At 37.1% G+C, this 13,723-nt stretch overlaps 1 protein-coding gene across 3 annotated transcripts in view; it reads left to right on the plus strand.

Moving 5' to 3' along the window:
• Positions 1-13,723, plus strand: part of TRPC6 (transient receptor potential cation channel subfamily C member 6) — a 133,254-nt gene that overhangs the window by 70,742 nt on the left and 48,789 nt on the right. For all 3 annotated transcript variants that reach the window (XM_067039468.1, XM_059070716.2, XM_067039469.1), the window contains one exon: positions 4,374-5,148. In XM_067039468.1, the coding sequence (XP_066895569.1) occupies positions 4,374-5,148 (775 nt within the window). The remainder of the gene's footprint in view (positions 1-4,373; positions 5,149-13,723) is intronic.

The following is a 13,723-nucleotide window of genomic DNA, read 5'->3' on the forward strand; positions in this document are numbered from 1 at the left end:
ATTATTCAAATCAGTAACATTAAAATCATAACTCATTACTTTAAAAGTTTAGAATTAAAGATGTCACAACTCAGGCTTATTCTACCTCAATGTAAATTTAGAGGTGTTATTTGAACAAATAAAATTTTGGAAACTAGGTTAAAAATTGAGATATGAGTAAAGTTACTAATCATAATTTTTATTTCCATAAAAAAAAACCACTTATGTCAATTACCATCACAGTCCTTGGCTTTTCGTGGGTTTTCTAATTGAATAACAGCTGAAAAATTATAAAGTCAGTGTCCTTCTTCTTCATGTAAATGCATATTCTTATGGCTGTAAAAATGATGAAATCCAAATTTAAGTGCTTTCCACATTCATAATTTCAATTGACCTTAGAAGTAATCCTGTAAATTAGGCTGGTATAATTATTTATCTCAATCTTATGGAAAAAAAAAGAACAAAAAAGAGGCTTAATCCTTCGTCTTTTGGTACTTGCATTATTTTGTGTCAATTTTGTGTCCTTTTTTTTTTTTAGTTACACAAAAACCTTTCTTGCGCTACCAGTACTTTCATCTCACTCTTATAAATCCCCTGATCCTAGCACTTTTCTCCTTTAATTTTACAGGTTTTCATTTTCAAAGCATTAACCATGTTCAGCAGATACCTCCCCTCCCCCTAATCTTTGAACTTCCTCTTGTCTACAACAGAAACTATGGAAAGTAATTTATACAGAAGACAAGAGAGGAAGACTAAGGCTAACGAGGTTATTAGAAGTCAGAAAAGTGACTGAAAAGGGGAAGAAGGTTCAGAATTTCAGAAGGAAATGATGGATGGTTGCTCATGCAACAAATCTTGGTGACTTCTTATCTCTTTCACTTCATCCATCCTGTTAACTCAGAAATAATGCTGCTCTTCTAGAAACTCATTTCTAAGTCAAGAGTCACCTTTTGCCAAAATCAACATTAGACGCTGGCTGATTCTTGTAGGAGAAAATTACATTCTCTTTGTAAAGACATTAGAAATAATATTTATTTTTTAAAAATGGAAAAGAATATCTCCTAAGGATCACTAGTTATTTGAGGAAAAACTTTAATATAAAGTATTAAACAAACTTAAAAAATATAAAAACAAACATAAGAAAAGCAACTTAGGAATAAATTCTCTGAAGTGTTCTGATCTGTGTTAGAGTTTTTATCACTTATGTCCCCAGAATTAGATAAGATACTGTATCTTTGAAAGTAGGAAAGATCTTATAAACAGAAACATTTGAAGAATAAAAGATGTTCTTAAAAATTAAAAATGTAATAGCAGAAAAAACTTTTCAAAAGATATATTAGAGGATAAAGTTGAAGAAATATTTCAGAGTACAATGCAAAAAGGTAAACCATTGGAAAATAGAAAAGATAAGAAAGTAAAAGGATATTCCAGAATGTCCAACATCCAAAACAAAGGAGTTCCAGAAACAGAACACTGTAAGCAAGAATCAAAACTATCAGAGAAATAAATCAAAAATATTCTTCAGAAAAGAAGGACATGTTTTTCCACATTAAAAGGTTTACTGAGTGCCTAGAACTATAGAGGAAAAGACTTTCCCTTCAATAAAAAAGATCATGTAATTGTAAGGCACCAGAGAGAAAGAGAATTTCTAGAATCATACTCCTTGATAACAACTAACAAAAACTAGAATCTAACAGAACCAGACTTTCAAAATTATTGTCATCCTAGAGTTCTCTACCCAGCCAAGCTACCAATTAAGTTTGGAGGTAAGACAAAGTCATTTTTAGACATGCAACATTTCAAGGAATTTATTTCCTATGCCTGCTTTCTCAGTCAGCTCCTGGAGGATGTACTCCATCCTCCAGGGAGTAAATTAAAAAGGAGGAAGATCTAGGATATAGACAATAAGGAACCCAACACAAGAGCAAAGCAAACAGAATCCTTGGAATGATGCTAAAAGGAAGATTCAAAGACAACATCTATTCACCAAGTCTAGACAGCAACTGGTCCAGATGAGCAGATCAGAAGGTGATAGGGAGATTCTTCAAGAAGCTAAAATTGAAAAAAAACACATAGTATGTTGAATGTATTAAAATAAGATTTATACTGAAGGAAAAGAGTTTTGTTGAGTTTCATAAATACATAGAACATTAAGCATATGAATACAGAAAGATGATTCTTAAAGTCTGGGTTGCAGGACACAGGGAAGCTGTGCCAGAAAAGACACCACAGTATAGTATATACTACTTGTCATAGCTATAGCTAGCACCTGCATTGTCATAATATAAATAGCTACCTAACAAAAGTTATGATATAACTATACTAGAATGATAAGGGACCATGAAGTATGTGTGTGTGTGTGTGTGTGTGTGTGTGTGTGTGTGTGTGTGTGTGTGTATGAGAGAGAGAGAGAGAAGGATGTGAAGGTAAGGTGGGAGACTGTGAAAGTGAGCTAAATATTCAACTTTCATAATTGGAAGTCTGTAGATAATACCAAATCTGGAAAAGCAAGAAATAGCAATATTATGAAGTTATATGGATGTAAGGATTTAAATTATAAAATAACCAGCTAAAATAGTTGAAATGTATTTCCTCTGGGGATCAGGTTATGGAGAAGGTGAAGAATAAGGCACTGCTCTTTTTTGTAACAAGCTTTTAGAGTCTGTAAACATGCACATGCATAACTTGGATACAATTTAAAATGGAACTGGAAATAAAACAATAGCTATAGAAAGCAAAATAGATATATAAATCATTCTCTTATTACTTAATAAAAGCTATGGATACATCATCTACAGATCTATCTTAAAAATTACTATTATTATAACATATGTTTGGCTATGGCCCTTAATGTCATTTTTTTTTAATTTACGTAGTTGTCAGTAAAACATCAGCCTGGTTAGTTTTGAAGAGTCCGTGGCTGGCTAAAGTGTTCACTGCTGAACGAAAATCTATGAAAAAATTTTGTGAATATGGCAGCATACTCTTGAAGCTCCTTGGAGAACCACAACCTATTTCTGAATTGCTGACATTTTGCTAACTTCTTTGGGCATCACACTGCCATTGTCAACATTGCCTGGAGCTTTGGTATAAAGATGGATAAGGGTTAGTATGGAAAGAAAATTAGGTTCTCTTAGCCTGGCCACATCGGAGGGGAAGGTAGCTTACCGGGTCTTTGGATCTATTTAAATTCTCTTTATATGGGGAAGTTTGTCACAGTCTTTGAAGAAGGATGGCTTTTAGAACATTTATAAAGAGAAGAAGTGTCTATGACATTAATAATCAACCACACCTTTCTTCTTCTTTTCAGGCTCCCCTTTAACCTGGCTCTTCCATACTCTGCAGGAACTTGTCCTTTTTGGGTTTGCAGTTAGTGATAGTGACAAAGCTTCAGCCCTTCAAAGTCAAAAACACTTTAAGACATAAAGTTATGAATCACTAGGGAAAAAAATCCTCCTTGTAGCATTTCTATCAGAGGAGGAATCACTTTTTCTTATCACAGAACAAAAGCCAACGTTGAAGGCTAGCCACCTCTTTGACCACGGTCTCCATCACAGACTCATTCCTTCCCACTTACCACCTGGATCACAACTTTCTCAAATTACCAGTGATTTTTAGAACAATGCCTAACAGAGTCCAATCCATTAATTGTCCCTGTTAATGAAACCTACGCTGTGACAGTTGATCCCTCTGCTGGAGAAAACTCTCTACCTATACCTGACCTCATCACACCTCCCCAATCACACTGTCACCTGACACCTGCTATCCTTCCATTTTCAGCATGTCACTTTCTCCCAGAAGGTAGGTTAGATGCCCCTGCTATAAGTTTATCATGACAATTAAACAGCTGATAACAAGGTAATGTGCTAATTGCCCATTTCTCCCTTTGAACTACAAGATTTGTAAGGACAGAAAGTTTTATTTTTTCACCATTGCTTTTTTCCAGACCTTATATAATGCCTGGTCCTGGCATAGGAGGGACTCAATAAATATATGTTGACTTGAATGGATTTGTTATTTTCCTACTTATTTTTTATAATTTTCACACTCTATGTCATAATGGTGACATTTTGGGTCTTTCTTATATCTATACTATCTGGGATTGAAAAACACACATTAATCTCTGTGTACATGGCACAGAGAGATTATGGGAATTGCCAGAATCTCCACCCAAAATTAAAATGTTAAAATCTGCAAAGTGCTTGGCTTTCTAAAAAGAGAAGTTCTTGGAATCCATTAACAAATAAATGCATCTTCATTTGTATTATAGTTGGTCTAGAGATGATGAGACAACATCTAATATACTTGAGGATTGCATTAGATGAATGGTAGGTCATTTTACACACTAAAATGCCTTAATATGATTTGTTCACAATCTTTCTATTTTATTACAGTTGGGGCACAGACAATAGATTGACCCACCGGCGGCAGACAGTTCTCCGTGAGAAGGGGAGAAGGTTAGCTAACCGAGGACCAGCATACATGTTTAATGATCACTCAACAAACCTATCTATTGAGGAGGAACGCTTTTTAGATGCAGCTGAATATGGCAACATCCCAGTGGTAAGGAAGATGTTAGAAGAATGCCTCTCACTCAATGTTAACTGTGTGGATTACATGGGCCAGAATGCCCTGCAGCTGGCAGTGGCCAATGAACATCTGGAAATTACAGAACTTCTTCTCAAGAAAGAAAATCTGTCTCGTGTTGGGGATGCCTTACTTTTAGCCATTAGTAAAGGTTATGTTCGGATTGTGGAAGCCATTCTCAGTCATCCAGCTTTTGCTGAAGGCAAGCGGTTAGCAACCAGCCCCAGTCAGTCTGAACTCCAGCAAGATGATTTTTATGCCTATGATGAAGACGGAACACGGTTCTCCCATGATGTGACTCCAATCGTTCTGGCTGCCCACTGCCAAGAATATGAAATTGTGCACACCCTCTTGCGGAAGGGTGCTCGTATTGAACGGCCTCATGACTATTTCTGCAAGTGCAGCGAATGCAACCAGAAACAGAAGCATGACTCCTTCAGCCATTCCAGATCTAGAATTAATGCCTACAAAGGCCTGGCAAGCCCAGCTTACCTGTCATTGTCTAGTGAAGATCCAGTCATGACAGCTTTAGAGCTTAGCAATGAGCTGGCAGTGCTGGCCAACATTGAGAAAGAGTTCAAGGTAGGTCTTTCAAAGTCAAAGTCAAGGTATATTTACAAACTTCCACTATGTACTCACACTCTGCTAGGTATCGTAGACAGTAGCCCAATTTTACATGTTTTTTTGTCAACAAGCTCTTTATTATATAGAGTAAAAGTTGTGATCACTACCGTTTGGAGATGATCTACTATACACTAGACATTTTACATTTGTGATGTCTAATTCTTATCACAACCTTGAGAAGATGTTAGTTCCTTTTCTGATGCAGAAATGGAGGCATAGAAAGGTTAAGTAAGGCCCAAGATCCACAACTGGTAAAATGACAGAGCTGGGATCAGAATCCATGGATGCTGGTCTCTAAAACCCAGATTCTGCCTCCTGTAAAACACTGTTTCTATATTCGGAGCATGGTGATAGCTGCTGTTGAGGTCAGAAAGATGAATATGATAAAGGAAGTCGTAGTTTGACTTGAGAGACAGATGCATGCATGCATAAATATGCTATACAGAGAAATGAAACTACTAGATACGGCTATAACCTGTGTGCTTTAGCAGTTCAGAGAAAGCAGTATTTAATTCAGATTAGGTGGCAGGGAAGTTACGTGTAAAATGGTATTTCAGCTGTATATGGCAGAATGAGTAGCATTTTGGAAGGCAGAGAATGAGGGAGAAGATATTTTAGGCCAAGGTAACATCCAAAACAAAAGCTTGTAGAGATGGAAGAAGTAGTCGCTTCGAGAGAACTTTGAGCAGTCTCTGAATAAAAGGTAAGTGGAGAGATACCGTGTCAGATGCTGCCATTTTCCTCATGGTTTGTGCTACATCTGGAGAGGGTGAAAGTTCAGATTCCTAGGCTAACGTCACACACCTACACACATACACCTTTAAGTTCCCTCCATAGGTTATCTGACCTGTCTTACAGTGTTCATCACATTCTGCTGTACATTTTTGTTATTTAAGGTGAGCTGTTCTCCATTACTCAGCTATACACTGCTTGGAATCAGGTCTGATTCATCAAATACAGAATTACACAAAGATAAATATTGGTTTTAGTTTATCTATTCTCTATGCTATGAGAAAGCATGTCTCTACATTCCACACTTTGGGGGTCTCTCCTGTGCAGTTTCTTAGTGCCTCTGTCATTGAAGGAACTCTGTTAAACCCAGCATGGTACGTCATGTGTCCATCTATCCTTGGGTCCTATCCATCCAGGCAGGGATGGGGAGGTAAATGGTGACTGGAACCTTTGAATGGCCCCCAGGATGGAGGATACTGCTTTTCCTTTAGCTACCTGGCAGCTGAGGGTACAGGACAAGCAAATGATCTCTTACAATCCTGTCTCAGTCTTTCCTACTTCTCACTTTACTCCCAGGACTCAGTGAGTCAGAGAGCTATGCTATCTTCTATTAGAGAAGTTTCTTCAAAATCTGATTAATATTATTTTAAAATTTGTATTTAATTTTTTTGAAATTTCGCGGCTTAGGTTTCAACATTTCTGTTTCTGTAATTGTATCTTTGTTTACACACTTCTCTAGACCACAGAAGAATATTACATTCTTAATTCATTCATTCACTTGCTTACATCTTTTGAGCCCATGTTTGTACCAAATATTGTACTGGGGAGACTTGAGAAGGGAGGATGGAGATGTAGCACAAACACAAAGACAATTCAGTCAGTAATCCTGCCCTCAATTAGTTTGTAATCTAATAGGAGAGGAAAGGCCTGTGTGTAGGAACTATAATATAAGACATGACCTTGTAGAGTGAGGGGGCGGACAGGTGGGCCAAAGGTAAGAAGAATCACAGCTAACCAGAATGTGAATTTTTCACTGTCCCTAAATGCATTGCATAATGTAAGAGCCCCTTTAGGATTAAGAGGATTTAAGGATCCGGACATTCCTTTATTTGTTCACCACACATTGTTTCTGCTCAGGAGGTGCAAGGTATATGGATCAGGCACTTTCCCTCCATTCATACTTTCTCTGTGTAGTTCCACTCTCTTTTTTTTTTTTTCAGCCATGGCTCACGGGCCCAGCCGCTCCGCGGCACGTGGGATCCTCCCGAACCGGGGCACGAACCCGTGTCCCCTGCATCGGCAGGCAGACTCTCAACCACTGTGCCACCACGGAAGCCCGGGAAGCCACTAGTTCCACTCTCTTTAGCAGCTACCTAGAGCCTCTACTCAGGCTTACTCTCTGCTTAATGCCCTGCCTCTGTGAAGGTTTGAAGGCAAAGAAAAAACAAATCTCTCTGAAAACACAGATCTCTTTAATAGTATTTTATCCCTGATATCTTTTAAAAATCCTTCTCAAATATTACATTAGTTTACTGTTAAAAGAGGGTAGCAGTTCAGAAAAATGTTTTTAAAAGTATATCCTAGAACTCGACAATCAGCAGTTTTTCTAATTAGAAATTTGACTCCAAAAGTTCTTGTATTACACAAGGAGAAAGGCCAGTTCTTGGCTTTTTTAAAAAAGTCTTTGGCAAATACAAAATAAAAAAGCACAAGGTTTTCTTTCTCACCAGACAGAACACTCTAAAACAAATATTTCATTCTCCAGACTAGTTCAGTCCACAGAGGCAAGAACGGCCTCATATGAGGATGAGCTGCCATTGCCTTTGTGTGTAAACTCAGGGAAAGCACATCCTCCATCCCCCACCATCCATGGTGTTGTGATGCTAAACCCGTTCCCAGCAGCCCAGCCTCAGTTTACAACAGGATGGGACCTGACAGGGCTAAAGAGATTGGTGTCTCTGGTGAGATTTCTTGCTAAGTCTGCTGCTCTACTCTTCAAAAATAACTTCTCTTTTCTTACTTTAAAAGAATACAGTTGATCCTTGAACAAAATGGGTTTGAAGAGTGCGGGTTCACTTATATGTAGATTATTTTCACTAAATATAGACTACAGTACTACACAATCCCAGGTTGGTTGAATCCACGAATGTGGAACTGTGGATACCGAGGGTCCACTGGAGAGTTACGTGCAGGTTTTCAACTGCGCAGAGGATGGATGCTCCTAACCTCTGCTTTGTTCAGAGTATATGATCATGTTAGAAAATAATAATATAAAAATGAAGAAAAGTTTAAAAATCATTTCTATTTTGCCACCAAGAAATAAACACTGATACTGCAAACATGCCAGCACATATCCTTCTATTTGTATTTTTAGTAGTCAAGTCCCTTAGAGTCTCAGGGAACAAAGATTGCAGAGTCTGGACCACCTGAGGCCTGGGATGCCTCACAGGGACCTGAGAGATTGTATTGGCCACAGGCAATCCTTTCTGCTCATGGTCTTCAAATTCTTTTGCTTCTTTTTCACCTGAAAGACATTTGAAAACTGCTGTGCTCATGTGCACATTTTAAAATTGGCATCTAAATATTTTTAAGTTTAAATATTTTTAAAAGATATAATTTCTGCATAGTGTAAATTTTGACATTTAAAAATAGAACTCTTAAAGTGCTCCTTCAGATGTATCTAGGAGCCTTTAAGTGCTGTGATTTTATGCATACCATCACCTATTTAAAAAATAAGTAAACAACCTCCTTTTTAACATTCAGAATAGCTACATCTTTCCTTTTCTCCTTGAGCTTGTATTTCCAGTCCAATTTCCTCCACAAATATGATTCATGATGTAATAGCTCTTTATTGTGTAAAGTCCTTTATAGATCACCCAATTACATATATATATGATATATATTATATAACACATATTAGCAGTATATTTGATCAAAGCTATGTAAGTTGAACATAATTTTTCAAAATAACAAATATGTACAAATTTTGAAAAGTAAATTTTAAATATATGACACAGTTCTTACTGGAAATGAATTTTTTTTTTTTTTTTTTTTTTTTTTTTTTGCGGTACGCAGGCCTCTCACTGCCGTGGCCTCTCCCCATTGCGGAGCACAGGCTCCGGGCGCGCAGGCCCAGCGGCCATGGCTCACGGGCCCAGACACTCCGTGGCGGCATGTGGGATCTTCTCGGACCGGGGTACGAACCCGTGTCCCTTGCATCGGCAGGTGTACCCTCAACCACTGTACCACCAGGGAAGGCCGGAAATGAATTTTTAATGGGATTAATCGTGTCCATACTTTTGTTATGTATTTAGTGAAAGAAAAAGTTATAGCCTGTAAAATAACTTGATTTGTCAGCTATCATATTATTTTAGTTTTTGTTAATAGGATATATAAATTAATAAAATTAAATATAAGTTATTTTATGTAATAAAATTAAAAGAGCTGACTGTAGTTGGAATAACTATTTCTTGATGTGATTTGATAACTGCCTTACTGAATTACCCACACTGAATCTGAAAGAAATCACATAAAAGCTTTATCCATGTGTTTTAGCCAATATCCTATGAAAATTTTGAGTCCTGGAAACCATTCCAAATCACATTAAAAGGAATAATCCTCCTAACGTTTTCTGTCTTGCCCATTTGAGATGTCTTTCCTTTAAGCTAATAATACATCCAAAAGATGAGTATTAATAATTTAAAAGAATCACTTACATTTAAATACATGAAGAAGTGATTTTTGTATTCAGTATTCCCTACTGATGCCTTCTTTGCCATCCTTTCTTTTAAGAAGGATGCATTCTTTGACATTTGTTGAAGAATGAAGAGGCAAAGTACATTAAACAAAAATTATCATTGTTCCTATCACTACATTGCACCATACATCTAAATTTAGAACATCCCAACCTGAACCAGCATGTTGTATTTCTATCATTAAGCTTCATCTTCAACAGGAATGTGTATTAGCCCAGGAAAATACAGGAAGCCCCTCAGGTCTATGGTACCTGGGTTAATTATTAAAGGGGAATTCTCCATTGTTTGCTACATGGGTAAGTGAGAGTGGGGAATTATTTTGTAAAGGGGTGAAAGATGTATTTTCAAGGAAATCAGTTTTAGGAAAGTTGAATATCTGGAAATTGATTTCCTTTAAAACTATCAGTGTTCTCTGGCCCCTTGGAAAGTCTTCACATATCTCTGTTTGAAGGCAACTAATCTATTTTATGAGAGTTAGAGAAAGAGAACTTTCACAAAGATTTTCTAAACTCCAATATATAGCTTCTCTAAGCTCCTCCTAAATTCTCCTTTTCCATGATTAACCCATAGTCCTTTAACAAAAAGAGGCCAGAGTAGTTGCTACTGAATTCCTCAGGCAATTGTAGTCTTGCACCTTGAATCTTCTAAACCAAACAAATTGCACTTATTACCCATATCATCAGGTCTGGAGCTGGCTCCATGTGGGGGTGACAACCAGACCACAGCAGAGAAATCTAACAATTAGATGGAACCACAGGAATAAGAAGAAAACCGATAGGCCTGAAGGATTGCAGGTCTTCAAAGTGAATGGGGGAGAAACCAGATTTAAAAGTTTTCACCCATTCAAGTTTAATTTTTATACTGAATTTTTATAAATAATTTTTTGCTTTGGTAGCAAGAGGCCTCAGCCACCTTAAACTTAAACTTGGGCTAAGCCTAATTTTGGTAACAAATACCAAATCGATTAAAAAAAAAACACACAGAATTTTGACAGTTTTTGATCCTGGTGAAGGAGAGCATAACTCCTGGTTTTTCTCCTTGACTCAAGACTAAGAATTATCATAAAGACAAGGAGATCAGTACCAGGGATGCTTTTTCAGCAAATTCATTCTCCCCAATTTAGAACTTCCTTTTAGTATATCAATATGTACCTATGACTTATGTCTCTAAACCCTTTTTAGAATATATTTATATTTTAGATTGTTTGTGGTAATGAACAAGGTTTCCTTTAATTACCCTAAAATTACCCCCTCTATACATCAGAGTTTGCCCTCTTCCCTGTCATTCTAGATAAGCAGCTTTTCTGAAGCTTTTCCAGATCCTTCATGTCTTCCTGGGGGTGTGTATCTAAACAGGCACATGGCCCTTCAGGTGCCTCTGCCACTGACTTTGAGGAAAGGGAAGACACTCTGCTGTGTCCGTTTTTAAACTGTTGTATGTTGTGGCGTTCAAAATGTTCAAAAATTCCTGGCATTGTTTGAAAAAGAAATACCCTCTAAGAAACTGACTGAGTTGAAAAGCAGTTTTTGTTAGCAGAAAGGCAGTGTGACTGTTATCAGACCTTAGCAGGGTGACAAAGGTGTTGCTTGCATGCTAAATAGCCTACAGAAGCACAGGGCAGGGATCCAGACCAAAGGGGAAGGAGGAAATGGACCATTGTTGAACTTCATGAATTATTCTAAGTGATTTACACTCTAACTTTATGATATAGCAGTTTTTAAGTTCTCCATAATTAGGAGAAATTATCAAAAGGCCAGAAAATAAAGTAGACTTTCAAGATCATAGCTGTTAAGTAGCAGAGCAAAAATTCAAACACAGGTATGTTTTATACCCAGTCATGCTCCTTTCTTTATATGACGCAACAAAAGTTTTGGTTACCTGCTGTGTGCCACCCACTGTGCTGGAAACTCAAAGGTGAGTAAGATAACAGTCTTTGTTCTTAAGGATATTTGAGTCTATTCAAGAGAGACAGATACATGAACAAATGCAGTAAAGTGTATGAGTCTGTTCTTGCCTTTGAATTTCCCATCAGTTTAAATAGGTGGGCAGAAAAAATCCATTCTGGCAAAATTTTAGATCTAAGGCAAGTCAACAGTTAGGGATGGAAGTTACATGCAACAGTTTGTACCCTGAGAGACCTCAGCCCCTGAAGCACCTGTATACCTTCATTGCTGCTCTTCAATTTTTCTAGCTTCAATGGGACCTGAGAATTTCTATGTGAAGGAAAGGATAAAACCTGGTTATCAAACACTCTATTAAGTTAAATAAGTATCCACTGCTGTGGCAACAATCAACATAAAAGTCAGTAGCATCTGAAAAACCTAGGAAAATATCTGTCTTCAATTCTTGTTTGAAAATGTATCTCATCTCTTTTTACCTTTTCTTTAGAGTAGTGTCTGATTACCTTTGATGTCCCTCACAACCCCACATATTAGGGGCTGTAAAAACACTTGTTAATCATCCTCACATCAGCTGTGACAGGGCTCAATGATCAGTGTGCCATTGAGTGACAATTATTCTGAAGAGTGTTAGAGTTACTTATGGTCCCAAGAAGCAGGACTGGTTAACTCGATCACTAGATAGATAATGATACTCTGTACTTTCTTTAGTCTTTAGGAACATAATCTCATGTTACCAAACTCCCATTTTAGTTAAGACTGCGGTATCTATCACAGCACTAGTTGCTCATGGCTTGCTGAACATTTGTAGAATATTTGTTGAAAGAATGAATGAATGAATAATCGTTTTATTTTCAGTACATTCAAGTGATACCCAATGTTGATGAAAATAATCCATAAACAATCTACAATAGGAATAGAAAAGAGTTATTTGAGGATAATAGCCTGGAAGACAGCCTCTCATAACTCTGAGGAACTGATCTGAAAAAGAAGCATGGTTTTCAGCACAGTTTTATATCTCGTCAGAACAAAGAACATTAAACAAATCAGGGATATGTTCCTGCAAGGTCTGAAAAAAAAAAACCAAAACAGATTAGCATGTACACAGCAGGTCAGTATGGCTTTGGCACCTGGGAAGGGAGTCTTATCATCGAAGGAGGACCAGCATTGGCCTCCCAGGAAGAGAGGTGTTTAATCTTTACTTTTAATGTGGACATTCTTTACTTCTGGTCAATGTGCCCTTAATAATTAAAGCAGGTGTACAATGTATGTTTGACAGGCCACAAACAGGCTATTTTAGTTAGCATAAAATTCAAGTCAACTCATGTATAAGTTAGAATGACTTGCCCATACCTCAGTATGTGGAAATATCTTTTATCCCCAGGTATCCCATCATGGCTTTATTAATTTTTAGCACAATTTTGTGCCAAGGTATGAGACTACTTGGATATTGTTTATGAAATGATGAAAACAACAACAATAATAACTGCCATTGATTCATCCCAACCCTGTGCCTGGAAGTGGCATTTGTTATCGCATATAATCTTCACAGTAACCCTAGGAAGTAGGTACTTACATTACCCCTGTTTTACACATGAGAATTTTGAGGCTTTAAGGGATTAAGTAATTTGCCCAAAGTCATGCAGCTAGTAAGTGTTTGCACCTAGTTTCAAATCCAGGTCTGCCCTTCTCCAAAGCCCACAGGGTTGATTAGTGAGAATTAAGGCATGCTTTTCCCCCCACCCTCTTAATTTCTATAAAGCAAATGTTATTCTATGTATAGATCCAGACATTAAAATTACACACCATAACATATCTTCTACTATGTAAAATCCAACTAAGATGACCCTTTGACAGGATATTTTTAATAGGGTATTTTATGTCTATTAATCTCTAAACTCTGTTCTATTAACCCACTATCAGTCATCTCTTTATAACTCAAAGGTTAATAGGCAAGCACCCACTTCTAATTTATTAATGTATGGTGTGGGTATATGAGCCAAAGGCAGAATTAAATCAACCGCCAGCTTCACTTTTTCAAAAAACCAAAATCACAGTGCTGTGTCTGGCTAATGAACTGCCAACATCTCATTTTAAGTCAGTTTACATTTCAATTTGAGAAAACTTAAAATATGAAAATATTTGTAA

Source organism: Kogia breviceps, chromosome 7 (genome assembly GCF_026419965.1).
Source record: "Kogia breviceps isolate mKogBre1 chromosome 7, mKogBre1 haplotype 1, whole genome shotgun sequence".
Taxonomy (NCBI): Eukaryota; Metazoa; Chordata; class Mammalia; order Artiodactyla; family Physeteridae; genus Kogia; species Kogia breviceps.